This window comes from Xenopus laevis, chromosome 3L (assembly GCF_017654675.1).
Source record: "Xenopus laevis strain J_2021 chromosome 3L, Xenopus_laevis_v10.1, whole genome shotgun sequence".
In the NCBI taxonomy this organism is placed as follows: Eukaryota; Metazoa; Chordata; class Amphibia; order Anura; family Pipidae; genus Xenopus; species Xenopus laevis.
In genome coordinates this window covers 56,303,278-56,316,758 of record NC_054375.1, presented here as the reverse complement: position 1 = coordinate 56,316,758, position 13,481 = coordinate 56,303,278, and the positions used below count along the sequence as shown (strand labels likewise).

The following is a 13,481-nucleotide window of genomic DNA, read 5'->3' as shown; positions in this document are numbered from 1 at the left end:
TTTGTCAAGACTTTTTCAAGCTGATTATCTGACAAATGAGTTACATTTGTGGATGGGAATTAGGTTGACTTTGTTTTGATAAAAAAAATGGGATACATTTGAGTTTTAGTAAACACCTCCCTAAAAGTTAGCTCAAAGGTGAGCAACCCCTTTGATATAACCTAAACCTAGTTATGGTGCAGTCAAAGCAGGGCACAGTAATATTTCTATGTATGAGATCTGCGCAGCTGCTGGGAGTAAGCAGTATACTGGAGTTTTACAAATAAGCAAGGTATGGGGTACTGGTGTTAACAGGCCTGAATTAACTACTGACATTACCATTCATTTAATTGCCATTTGTGTTTACAGTGAATGAGTACACGATTCACAGAGACATTGTTTTTACTCTTTGTGCGATCAACATGTTCTCTGCTTGTATAGCTCTGAGATAAGATTACTGTGAAACTGAATATGTGTCATGTAAATCTATGCTTGACCAGTTGCCCTTCCTGGATAGTAGATGTGTCTGTGCCAAATAACAGGGAATATTATACCAGCCAGCTGCCTTTCCAAATATTGTCTGTTGGTCTCAATACAAATGTTGTGCTGTTTTTAGAAGGATACTGGATATGCCTTTTCTTGGTGCCGTGCAACAAACTCAAATGACACACAGATCACAGCTCTTAGCTTGCATGTGATATTTGATAACAAATGCACTATGTAAACTTTGAGTAATGGTATGGACTTGGAGGCTGGCATGAATTGTGTATTTATATCTCAGCATAGATTATTATCTGGCTACAGAAAATTCCATGATGTGCTTGACTAGCCAGCAGGCCAGTGATTGATGAGCCCAACCAATTCAGTGAGAAGAAAGTACAGTTAGGCCTGTACTTACAGGATTTTCATTCCCTTACCTGTGAATGTTGCATATTTTATTGTATAAAATACAGTATATGATTATTCATCACGTATTTAATCTTTCGCTTCAGCTGCAGCTGTATTCTGATACAAGAGTAGCACTACTGCAACTGAACAACCCTAAGGATTTTCAGGAATTAAACATCCAAGCAAAGAAGAATATGACTATAGAAGGAAAGGAGCTAAGTTTAAGTTCCGCTTACTTGCTGTGGGACCTCAGTGCTGTCAGTCAGGTATGTGTGGAACAGGTGTTACTCAGTCTATGCCTCTTGGATCTGTTTGAGTATCACTTGTATAGAGAAAATAATATGCAAATGGTCACTATTACTTTTGTTATGGAGTCACAGGTATCCTGTGCTTCAATGTTACTTTAGAATCAGGCGGGCGGTAAGAGCAAAATAGACTAATACATCTGGGACACAGTTCTGCCAGTGCTGAGACATCATTAAACCCCCTTGTGTCAGTGGGGGCAACATTGGCTTAATAGGGATTGTGCCCCATATCTATTGTTTTTGTATTTCTCACACCAAATAGTTTTCCATTAGTGTTTTATACTAGCATGGACATGCTAGTCCTATTTATTGTGCTCATTTTAGCAAATGTGTATTTATGTGTGTATTTTCCTGTGAACGTTTTCCATTCATTTGGCCTTTTTAAATTGCTGCATTAAAGAAACATGAAATAGCATGAGGTGCAGCAAATTAAGAACACATGCACACACAATAAGACACTTGCACACTTAACCCTCAAACATCATACTCAAACTCTCACCCATACTTTTCCATTCTTCTATGGTCTCATTTGTTTTTCCACACTTATATAGCCACTTATAAAACTAAAATATAAACTCATTCACTCATACCCATTGACACACGTGTACTCACACTACCTGACATTTAGACTTTCATGCACTAACACATCCATTCATCCATATAGATCCGTATTCACTTTTGCACTCAGATGCATTCATACTCTTAATTCTAATGCACAAACACTATGGACTGTGTGATTAATTTGCATATTTGAATTTAAAGGAGAAGGAAAGGCATCTTGCACTTGGGGGTGCCGAATGTTAGACACCCCCAAGTGATTGTATTGACTTACCTGAAACCCTGGGCCGGTGCTCCTATCAGCAGAAAACTGCACTGGCCTGGGATTATACCAGTGAGTACCACGGGTCGATCCTCTTCCGGCTTCTTCTTGCTTCGAATTTCCTGGTGGAAAACGTATGCGTAGTTATAAATAGCCAACTTTTTAGTTAAAGTTTGGATTTTCGTTGTACTACGCATGCGCAGCCACACGAGGAAATCGTAAGACGGAAGAGAAGCGATCCGTGGTGCTCACTGGTATAACCCCGGGCCGGTGCAGTTTACTGCTGCTAGATAAGATAAATAACATCTGTGAAGAAAATAAATTCATGCTCAGTTGTCCAGAGCTTTAAAGTCACATAACTTTAAGGGGTCTATTTATCAAGCTGTGTAAAAAGTGGAGTGAAGCATTACCAGTGATATTGCCCAGAGCAACTAATCGGCAATTACATTTCACTGGTTAGTAAACAAAAGCTCTGATTGGTAGCTATGAGCAACATCACCTGTATTGTTTCATTCCACTTTTTGTACAGCATGTTAAATAACTGAACTGGAACCCTGTAAAAAGTGCTGGGATTTTGCCATATCCTGAACTAAATCCTGTATTCAGGGCATACCTTTATTCATGAAGCACTGGCAGAATACTAGTCCACACCCAGTCTCATATTCATTTATTGTTTCTGTGTAAAAAAGTCAGGAATGATACAAACTTGACACTCTCATTTAGCAAATTCTAATAATCCTTTTTCTCAGTTTGGATTGTTACTGACTCAAAAAGAACAAAAGATTGCCCAAAATGAGATTGTGATCTTCCAACAACTAGATCATTGCCTAAACTCTGTTGGATTACTATGTAGCTGTTTAAATATGGAAATGGGCTTTTTCACAAGAAATAAATGACATTTCATAGAAATGTTTATAGAACGCCAACAATGTGGTTGCACTGGTAGATCTGGATAGTAGTCAATCACTAATAGAAAATCCCGCATCAGTAGTCTGGGCACCTGGGTAGTGGAAATAATTCTGTAAACAGTAAAACAGGAGAGATTTTATAATCTGCTATGGTCTTGTTTATATATCCAGTGCATCCCTCCTCATGTGATGTAAATCATTATGTAGAAGATCGGATTATTTTAGGAAGAGTGCCTACCTCCATATTAGGTGGCATCAATAGCGATATTCCTGGGTGTAATATATATTGGTAACTGTCCCATTTTCCTATCATTGAATTGCTGGGATAAAAAAAGGAACCCCTTCTTTCCTGGCACAAATCCATGTCAATCTTTCACCAGTCACAGTGCCACATAGTCCTTGGCATATGTCATTTGCAGAGCAGTCAAAACGTTCATGTCTTAACATCCAGTTGGCAAAGTGCATGTTTTGATTGTATATGTTTATATATTTAGACATTCTTAACCAGCCTCTTATTTTCATTGCCTATGTTGATGTATATGAAGGTGAGCAAGAAACTTTTAATGATTGTAATGAACCCTTGATATATTAAGGTATCATTGCAAATGTGAAATGTGAAGCCTAGCAAACTTAAAAGCAAGGAAACATTCTGGTACATGTGTATCAAACATCCTGATACAACCATATTCACTTGGACACAAGTTTTTTTTAGAAGAAAGCTAAAGAATATTGGATAGAGACAAAACCAGTCTTGTTTACACTTCATGCTTTAGACATAGAGGGGTAAAGGCATGCTTTAAATCCTGTACAAGTAAAAATCATAGTGTAAATCAGGAATTCGCATTTTGTAGCTGCTAGTGCCATTTGCCAGTGTCTGCTTATTCATGTCTCATGTTGGCATATATAGCCTGGTCGTATCAATAGATGTGTGTGTACAGAGAGGACCAATACCAATTAATGCCTTCTCTGAGTAAAAATAGGATCAGTGCACAAACATGTATGCTTTGCTTTGAATGCCTTATATGTCAAACGTTTCTATGATTTTTTATTCTATAGCTAAAGCAGGATGAAGATATCTCTGCTAGTCGTTTTGAAGACAATGAAGAACTGCGATACTCTCTGAGATCCATAGAAAAACATGCTCCTTGGGTCCGTCATGTGTTCATTGTAACCAATGGACAGATTCCATCCTGGCTGAATCTGGACAATCCCCGTGTTACTATAATAACTCACCAAGTAAGCTGTACTTTTTCATCTTTGTTCACATGCACTTCTTAGTTATTCAATACGGGGAAGGTTGCTGGATTGCTAAACAACATACTGCCTCTTACCTGTTAGAACCAAGCACCGTCCACCTCATACACAAGTGCACAACATAGCACCAACCCTGGCGATTTTAATCTTTTCTACAGTGCAGGGAATTGCCATATTTTAGTAGTAGTAGTAGTAGTAGTAGTAGTAGTAGTAGTAGTAGTATTGTCTGCCATTGTAAAGTTTCAAAGCTCCTTTTTTTTAGTTCATTGTTCAGATTAAAGGGAAAAATATACTGTAGTTATCATAAACCAAAAATATTGAAAATACATTTCACCTATTGTGAAATGTAAGATCCATAGTGTTCAGTGCAGAACAGTGTATTTGAATACATATGGCATATGTTTTTGGCATGAAAATGCAGAAGTATGCATTTTTGCTCTGAAGTCTGCTCATCCTGTGCACTTACACAAATGCCACACAATGATGGAAGGTGTTTTCTCTGTCATCATAAATATTCCAGCAGAAATGTTTTCGGCATGATCCGACGCGCTGCAACAAAACGCCAGCGTCAAAAGCATGCGACGGAAATAAGGCAAGTAATGGAAATGTCGGATGAAGTCGCAGCGTTGATCTGACATTCGTGTCGCGTCAGATCAACGCTGTGACTTCATCCGACGTTTCCATTACTTGCCGAATTTCCGTTGCATGCGATTTGACACCGGCGTTTTGTTGCAGCGGGTTGGTTCTCGCCGAAAATGTGCATTTAGTCCTACACTAGCTCTACCTAACGGCTTTCAGTGTAACCCTCCAACTTACCCCTAAAGAATAGTCTGTTTGATAAAAGTATAAAAATGACTGTGCATACATGTTATTAAGATAATTATATAGCACTGACATATTCCTCATAATTTTTCATATGATATTATATATCATAGACATTATCCCTTCCCTATTCTAAGCTCCCTGTAACATATATCTATCTTATATATTTAAGAGTGTGGGGGAACCCGGAAAAAACCCCCACTTGCACAGAAGAACCATCTAGAACATACGAGATAGCGAAGGAGTCAATAAATATTGCATTGCAATAACAGTATACTGAGATACTAAGGAGATCAGTTTAACGTTATTTCCATGGGAATCAATATTTGGGAATGAATGGCTTGGCTGCTTAAAGTGGTAGAGTACTGTCACAGTTTATTTCATTGGATTACTGCTTTGCTATCAGATAAGGTGCTAAGCATTATATCCAGCCTGCCCACTGAGGTGCCACTGTGACAAACTCGGGAAGTCATTTTAACACGTCTAGATACTTTATTTGGTCTCCAGGGCAGCTTGTTAACGACTTTGGCCTTTGCTCGTTCTAGAGAGTGCATTTCAAGCCTAGCTACACAGTACACATTCTACAAGTAAAGATTTCTTAAAGTGGCTGCCCTACTTTAGTTATTCTTGTAGTTGCACGGCCTTTTTTTAATGCCATTAATCATAGTGTTCACTAAGGGATCCTGTTTAAATTGAACCTAATAGCAATGTGTGCTTGTGGCTTCTAACAGCCAGAAGAGGTTGGCATCTGTCCTTGACTTGCTGTAAAAAAATTGCTGGTAATTAACAATTTGATCAGTTGATTAGTTTGATCTCTGTCTGAAGATTGTTTTCTAAAATGATTATCATTTCTTTCCAGGAAATATTTTTGAACACTACTCACTTGCCTACTTTCAGTTCTCCTGCTATAGAAGGCCATATCCACCGTATTCCTGGACTTTCACAGAAATTCATATATATGAACGATGATGTTATGTTTGGAACAAGTGTATGGCCTGATGATTTCTACAGTCATTCAAAGGGACAGAAAGTAAGTGTTTAATAGACACTTAGCAGCAGCCTCTAAGAATAGCAAATACGTTTTTCCGTTTAGCGGTACTTGGTGTTGCTTCTGGGGGGACCTTTGATCTAGAAGTCTATTGTAGTGCTATGCTTTAACAATCTGTTTTTGTTGTAAGGTTTATTTGACGTGGCCTGTGCCCAACTGTGCAGAAGGATGTCCAGGCTCTTGGATTAAAGATGGCTACTGTGATAAAGCCTGTAATAATTCAGCCTGTGACTGGGATGGCGGTGATTGCCTTGGTGAGGATATTTTTTACATTCTATTGTAATGGGTTTAAAAAAAGCAAGTAGCTATACAGTTTTTAATTTTTTTAGAACCTGTTTATTAATTGTAGAGTGGTGACCGATAATTAATTTTCTGGGTTAACGTAAACCTCTATATTATATTTTGTTTCACCCTGCCCATTGTATTTACTATATTCCGTGCCATGATAACCGATAAAAGCTCAGCGTTGTTTATCTCCTATCATTTCCCAGTGGGTCTAGTTAATATAATGGCCAATAAGGTTATTGGTAATTGGACCCTTATGAATTCTTGTCCAGACTGGCACACATAATTTGTGTTATGTTGTGTTAACACTCATTGTGTCCTAGGAAATACTGCAGCAGGACGGTTTCCACCAGCAGTGCCTGGAGGGCTTTTAAATGGCCAGCAATGGCAGCCTGGGATTGGAATAAGTGGTGTTTCGTACTGTAACCAAGGATGTGCAAATTCATGGCTTGCTGACAAATTCTGTGACCAAGCTTGCAACGTACTCAACTGTGGCTTTGATGCCGGGGATTGTGGACAAGGTAAAGTATGCACTGTCAGCTGTTGAATATTGAATTTCAAATAGTTATTTTATATTTCTAGTTTGCTTGAGAGGGCATAGGAAACTAAGTCATTTAGCATACCTAATGAAAATAGTTGGGCAAGCCTATTCTCTTAATCTGATCCTCAATGAAGCTGTGGGCTGTGCAATATTATTTCTCTTTGAATTTGACTAGTCATTGTGGCCTGCTGCTCTTGCAAGGCTTTAGAAATAAAGCTGAATTGGCTATTACCACATTATGTTTTGAGGGATCTCCACCTTCCTTTGTGGGGATCGGTAGGTGAAACTTTGATGTGCTAATGGCTGAATCTCTTGAACATGTAGTATGACATGGATAGTATCCAGCTCAGTTAGCCAGTACAATTATTGCTACTTTCTGTTTTATTAAGGGTATCATGTAACTGTATTCTGTTTTTTTCTAGATCATTTTGAAGAGATGTACAAAATAAATATGTACCTTAATCAAACGCACTACGTAGTTCCGAAAGGAGAACATTTACCCTACTTCAGTTTTGACAGCATGGCCAAAAAAGTACTGGATGGTGTCTATAGTGATAATCCAATTTTACGTCATGCCTCTGCAGCCAATAAATGGAAGACAATACATTTGATCATGTACCCTGAGATGAATGCCACTGCGGTACATTTTAACCTAACATTCCTTAGTCTGAATGACAAAGAGGTCAAAATGCAAATAGTCATAGATGTTGATACAAGAGATGAGCAGAAACGAAATACTACATCAGCATCTAGCAAAACAGGAGCTATACTTACAACACCTACACCAGAAGCAGAGATTTTATTTGAGGATATTCCTGAAGAAAAACGTTTTCCGAGGTTCAGAAAGTATGCACCTGTGACAGACATGCGCTTAGATAGCAGTATCCTAAAACTTAACCTATCACGTCTCCCTAACGAAGTACAGCTTGCTCTTCAAAATCTTGACCAAAAACTGAAAAATGGGGACATAACAATAAAGGGTTATAATCTATCCAGATTGTTTTTATTGGAACCTTATAAGTCATTAGCTGATCCAAGAGACCAAAGTTTGAATGGTAATATGCATAATAAAGGGAACTTTCAGCAGTCTCAAAGAGACAATAAAACCCAAACTGAACATGAAATCAATCCAATATCAAGGTTAGACATAAGAGTCGATAAAAGTGTTAATAATAAAGAAAATCCTATAAGTAAAAGCATTTCTCCTATAAAGAGGTTAACTGACCTACTGCATAGAGAGTCACAAACGCCCAAGGCTGCCATGCAAAAAGACACCACTGGAAGATTTGAGAACAGAGCTGTGGTTCCAGGAAGGAAGTTGCAGGAGTATCAACCAAATTATGAAGGATTTTTACCCTGGGAAAAAAAGAAATATTTTCAGGATCTCTTGGATGTGAGTATAGACTTATCTCTCATTGCTCTCAGTATTGTATGGAAATTACTTAAATGAAAGAGTATGTTGTAAACTTAAATTCTGCTACAAGTGTAAAATAATAACTGTGGATGTAAGGACCAATAATATGGTGTTATCACATATGGCCAGTTGTACAGCATCTACATGTTTAGCCTGTGGGCCTATTGTTCACATATCTTGAATATTAACTGGTTTGCGGCCATCTTGATGCCGGGTATCCAGCCTGGCAAGCCATATATGCAGACTTCTTTATGTGTATACATTCTGAGCATATCCGTTGTATTAGAGCTGCTGCTATAAGGACTGGTGCTTGCACTTGACAGATTAAGATAATGGATTAAGTTTGAAGAAGTAATTGTCCTGTACGTTGTTAAGACAAGAGCACTACTTCAATTCAAAAAGCTTTTATGGGGTTTTACTTCATGTAATATGATCACTTCTGAAGCCCTAATGCATAGCCTGGTACTATTTGGGCTACTTTTTGTTCCTAAAATCATTCTGTGTACGGCACTAAAGACTTTGAGTGGCTATACTGCTCAATAGAGTGGTTGGGTAGGAAAAGTATTGGGGACATGTGACCTCTGTTTATTCCTGGTTAACTGATGGCCTCCCACATGTTCTAATAGGCGTCTGACTATTTTTTTTTAACCGACAGGGACCCATTGAAGTCTTTCTGAGAGATCGCTCTGTGCTGGAGCAATTTGGCTGAAATACACTTCAGTCTTTTTTCATGCATAGCCAGCTTAATGTTGCAATTGCTCTCTTTTTGAACTTGCATCACAAGCTTCTGTAGCTGCATGCAGAGAAAACTATTTCACAATCTTTAGTTTCCTGCTATAGGACCACAGCTTTGCTCTTGCCCAAAATCAAACATGTTGCCTTTTTTTCCTTCACTCCTCCAGGAAGAAGCTGCGTTGCTCAGTGATCTTTCCTATATCACAAGCAGCAAACATGTTGGCAGGAAGCTGCAGGACACATTTGCCGACTCCCTTCGTTACGTGAATAAACTCCTTAATAGTAAATTTGGCTTTGCTTCTCGGAAAGTGCCGGCCCACATGCCTCACATGATTGACCGCATTGTTATGCAAGATCTTCAGGATTTGTGAGTATATTTTGAACTCTATGTGACTTTTACTAATCCATATAATTAAAATATAGGGTAACTATTATTTGTAAACCTTGGTGGATGCTTTTTACATAGCTGTGTGATATAACCATAGTGTGCAACAGGTTGTACCACTTTCAGCTACGGTTCATCAAAAGCAGTATGCCAAAGAATAAAATGATGAGGTTTCCAGAGTTCAGTATTTTGTCTTTATAGGGGATGTATTCCTTATTCAATTCATTATATTTTTCATAAAATGTTGAGCGTACTTTTTTCAGGGCTTACTTATTTCTCTATAATGTATGTGAATGGTTGCTACTTTACTGATCCATGAGAGGCGTACTCCATAGCTTTCTGTAGAACTGTGTCACTAATTTCCATTAACAGATGTTAAAGATGTGGGTCATCTTTAAGGTAACTTTTAGTATTTTCTAGAACCGCCAATTCTGAGCAACTTTTTAATTGGTCTTCATTTTTTTAATATCGTTTTTAATTATTTATGGTAATTGACTAACACTTCACTCTCCCCCTGCTCCCTTCACATAGAACCCCAGAGGGGCTGCAATGGATTCAATGGGGCTCATTTATCAACACTGGGCAAATCTGCCCATGGGCAATAACCCATGGCAACCAATAAGATTGCTGCATTCATTGTTCTACTTGCAGCTAGTTTCAAAAAGCTAATAACTGATTGGTTGCTATAGGTAACTGCCCATGGGCAAATTTGCCCAGTGTTGATAAATGAGCCCCAGTGTGCCTACACCATACAGAGCTCCTCAAACTGCAATTAATCAAAATAAGGAAAAAAGGACCTACATTTTTTCCCTTTTTTTCTGTTTTTAATTACAGTATTTGCCTTCTTCTTATGACTATTTCCAGCTCTCAAATAGGGGTTACTGACGCCATCTAAAAACTAAATGGCTAAAAATGTGTTTTTATTATTGTATTTTTATATGTTATTGCTACTTTTTATTACATATTGCAGTCTCTCATTCAAATTAGTGCATGGTTGCTAGGGTTATCTGGACCCTAGCAATCAGATTGCTGAACATGCAAAATGAAGAGCTGTTGAATTAAAAGCGAAATAACACAAAAATCGCAAATAATAAAAGATGAAAAGCATTTGCAAATTGTTTCAGAACATCACTCCCTACATCATACTAAAAGTCAACTCAAAGTTGAACAACCCCTTTAATGGCTCAATATGTTAGTGGTGAAGGCCTCTGCTAGGCAAGTGATATAGCAGTTCATATAGGTGTTTAGACTCATATAGTGTTTGCACACATACAAATAAGTGGATACTTTTGTCAGCTGAGGAAATATAACCAATATCCTCAAAAAAGGCAATACAGCTACATTTTCATTTGTTACATTTGCTATATGAGTATCAGTACCATATTTACATGTTACCATATTAGCAAATACAAACTTGCACACTATTTTCAATTGAGTGCTGCTCCTGCTAATGGCAAATAAGGCGTATTGTATGTACTTCCCTAGCTGTGTAATAGCTGTGTAATAGCATGTGTTGCGTATAATAGACTGTGTAATTACACTCACGGGTTTGTATGCCTCACAAGTTCATTGTGTCCCTTGTGCTTGCAGGTACCCAGAGGCATTTGACAACACCTCTGCTCATAAAGTGCGTCACTCTGAAGATATGCAGTTTGCCTTTTCCTATTTCTACTATCTGATGAGTGCAATACAGTCGCTGAATTTTTCCCATGTATTCGAAGAAGTAGACACTGACAGCTCCGGTGTTTTGTCTGACAGAGAGATCCGCACATTGGCTACAAGAATTCACCAACTGCCATTAAGTCTACAGGTATATTTTATTGGTTTTCTGCCTTCGTAATGTCAGGGCTCCAACTTTATTATTGTTCTATAATGCTGTTCTATAATGCTCTATAGTGCTTTTTATAGTGATATGCCATATATATTGTTGCTTGGGTAGCCAATGCCCAGACATATGTACTAATCTAGTTTCTTCTCCTAAACCATTGTGCATATGATTCTTAACAGAGAAAACTGAATATTTAATATTCTTTTGAGTTTTTCCTGATTAAAACAATAGGTATTTAAAAATGCATACTTAATTTATATTCTCGAGTTATGTTTGTCTGTTGGCAAAATTGTAGTTTGGCACTTCTGACTTTTGTATTTCAGCCAATTCTCCTTTGTTTGCACTAACAGGATCTCACTGGGCTTGAGCAAATGCTTATTAACTGTTCAAAAAGCATCCAGTACAACAGCACCGATGAAGGAGTTGCCCCTCCAACACAAGAATCCTACTATGATCCGAACTTGGTAAATTTTATATTACAACTCCATAACAGAAAATGTCAAAAGAATTCTTCTACGATGAACAAGAGAGAGAGAGGGAGAGAAACAAAGGAGATGGACAATTTTACAGTCAGTCAGTGACCAAATCAGAATGCTTTTCCTACTTTATATTTCTTATAATGTATTCACTGTTGCTGAATGTTAAATGAGGGCTCATGGGGTGTAAATGGGTCAAGGTTTTCCGAGTCCAGTTGTACTTATGGTAACCAATTAGCAGCTTGTTTTTACTGGTCTAGTGCAGTTACATTACTGAAAGAAATAATATTATTGTTTGCTAGTGTTTACTACACCAGGGAAAACATTGTCTAGTATTTTAATTGGGTTTAATGCCAGTAGCAGTCAAGAATCACTACGGAGGCAGCTGCTACTTGGATTTGTGCTCATTTTCAGCCACTTTGCTATTTATTAACCCACAAACTAACTGGTGCAACCCTTCCTTTGTCATGAAATGCTACTTTGTTCACCACCATAAAGAGCAGTGATCAGATCATTGCTTATGCCATAGCCCCAAGTGTACCACATTAGCCTGATATTTGTAAAGCATGCACTATAAGATGAGAGGTGCTGATTTTAGTCTAACAGAGGATGTTTACAATTTATCAATTCAAATGATATCAATCCCACCTGTATATCAGTGCAATGTTTGTTTGTTAACAGCCTCCCGTTACTAAAGTTCTTATACTAAGCTGTAAACCTGTAACAGATCTAATACGCAAAGCATACAAGGACAAGAATAAATACAGGTAGGTGTAACATACATTTATTTATATTATTTCAGTTACAATTTATGATCTTCTTTATGCAGATAATTGTATGAACTGGAAATCATGTGACTGTCTTTATTTTTTTTCTTCCTTATCAGCTGTCATGCTGGGATTTCTAGAACACTTGTCAGCAATCCTTTATGGCAGGCTTATGGACAATGCCTTGTGCTGAGTTATGCAGTTCTTTATGCTATAGCTATTATTTTAGAATCGTGCACAAGTCACAATAAATTAGTCACAACAAGATCTGTACATTGGGTTACAGTGTTTATATTGTTAACACCGCTGTAGCAGTGAGAGGGGTTTACAGTATTATGTTGTGCACCAAAAATGTTACTTTTAATTGAATTGTACCATTTATGTGGCAGAAAAGTACATTTAAAAATGGAATGATTATATCATTTTAAATGTTTCCTGTGACCAAAATCATCCCTGACGATTCTCTAGACTTCTATATAAGTCACCTAACACAGCTAGTACATTTAGTTTTTTGACAGCTCGTCATAAAATGATCTAATGCACATATTTAGGCTGGAACAGTTGTTACTGGTGGGACTCTTTGAAGTCTGAAACAACATGGACCATTAGGATGTTCTGAAATTGGTTATACAGTAGAACCCCTATTTTACATTTTACATGGGACCAGAAAAAATTGTGTAAAATCAGGGAAATGTAATATATAGTGGTGGGACAAAAAATATGTAAAATTAGGCAAAATGCAAACTCAGGGTATAAGGTTCCATTGTAAATATGACAAAATGTGAAAAAAAAAAAAGTGGTTGCTTTCTATCTGCTATTGTTTTTTAATGCTTTTTAAGGTTTGAAATTATGGGAGAGGAAGATATCGCTTTCAAAATGATTCGTACCAACGTCTCACATGTTGTTGGACAGTTAGATGATATCAGGAAAAATCCCAGGTAGGAGCAGGTTCCTTACATCTAATGTGTGTGTGTGTGTTTTTTGTGTTTATAATCATAATGTTTATTTGAAGGAACATGTGTCTCA

The 13,481-nt window shown here is 37.6% G+C and overlaps 1 protein-coding gene across 1 annotated transcript in view; it reads left to right on the top strand.

The window, feature by feature from the left end:
- The window catches only part of gnptab.L (N-acetylglucosamine-1-phosphate transferase subunits alpha and beta L homeolog), a 37,256-nt gene that overhangs the window by 16,719 nt on the left and 7,056 nt on the right, over positions 1 to 13,481 (top strand). Inside the window, exons 8-18 of the mRNA XM_018252316.2 lie at positions 972 to 1,133; positions 3,957 to 4,136; positions 5,836 to 6,006; positions 6,155 to 6,278; positions 6,633 to 6,830; positions 7,273 to 8,243; positions 9,167 to 9,366; positions 10,975 to 11,194; positions 11,563 to 11,676; positions 12,370 to 12,455; positions 13,295 to 13,393. Of these exons, the coding sequence (XP_018107805.1) occupies positions 972 to 1,133; positions 3,957 to 4,136; positions 5,836 to 6,006; positions 6,155 to 6,278; positions 6,633 to 6,830; positions 7,273 to 8,243; positions 9,167 to 9,366; positions 10,975 to 11,194; positions 11,563 to 11,676; positions 12,370 to 12,455; positions 13,295 to 13,393 (2,525 nt within the window). The remainder of the gene's footprint in view (positions 1 to 971; positions 1,134 to 3,956; positions 4,137 to 5,835; positions 6,007 to 6,154; positions 6,279 to 6,632; positions 6,831 to 7,272; positions 8,244 to 9,166; positions 9,367 to 10,974; positions 11,195 to 11,562; positions 11,677 to 12,369; positions 12,456 to 13,294; positions 13,394 to 13,481) is intronic.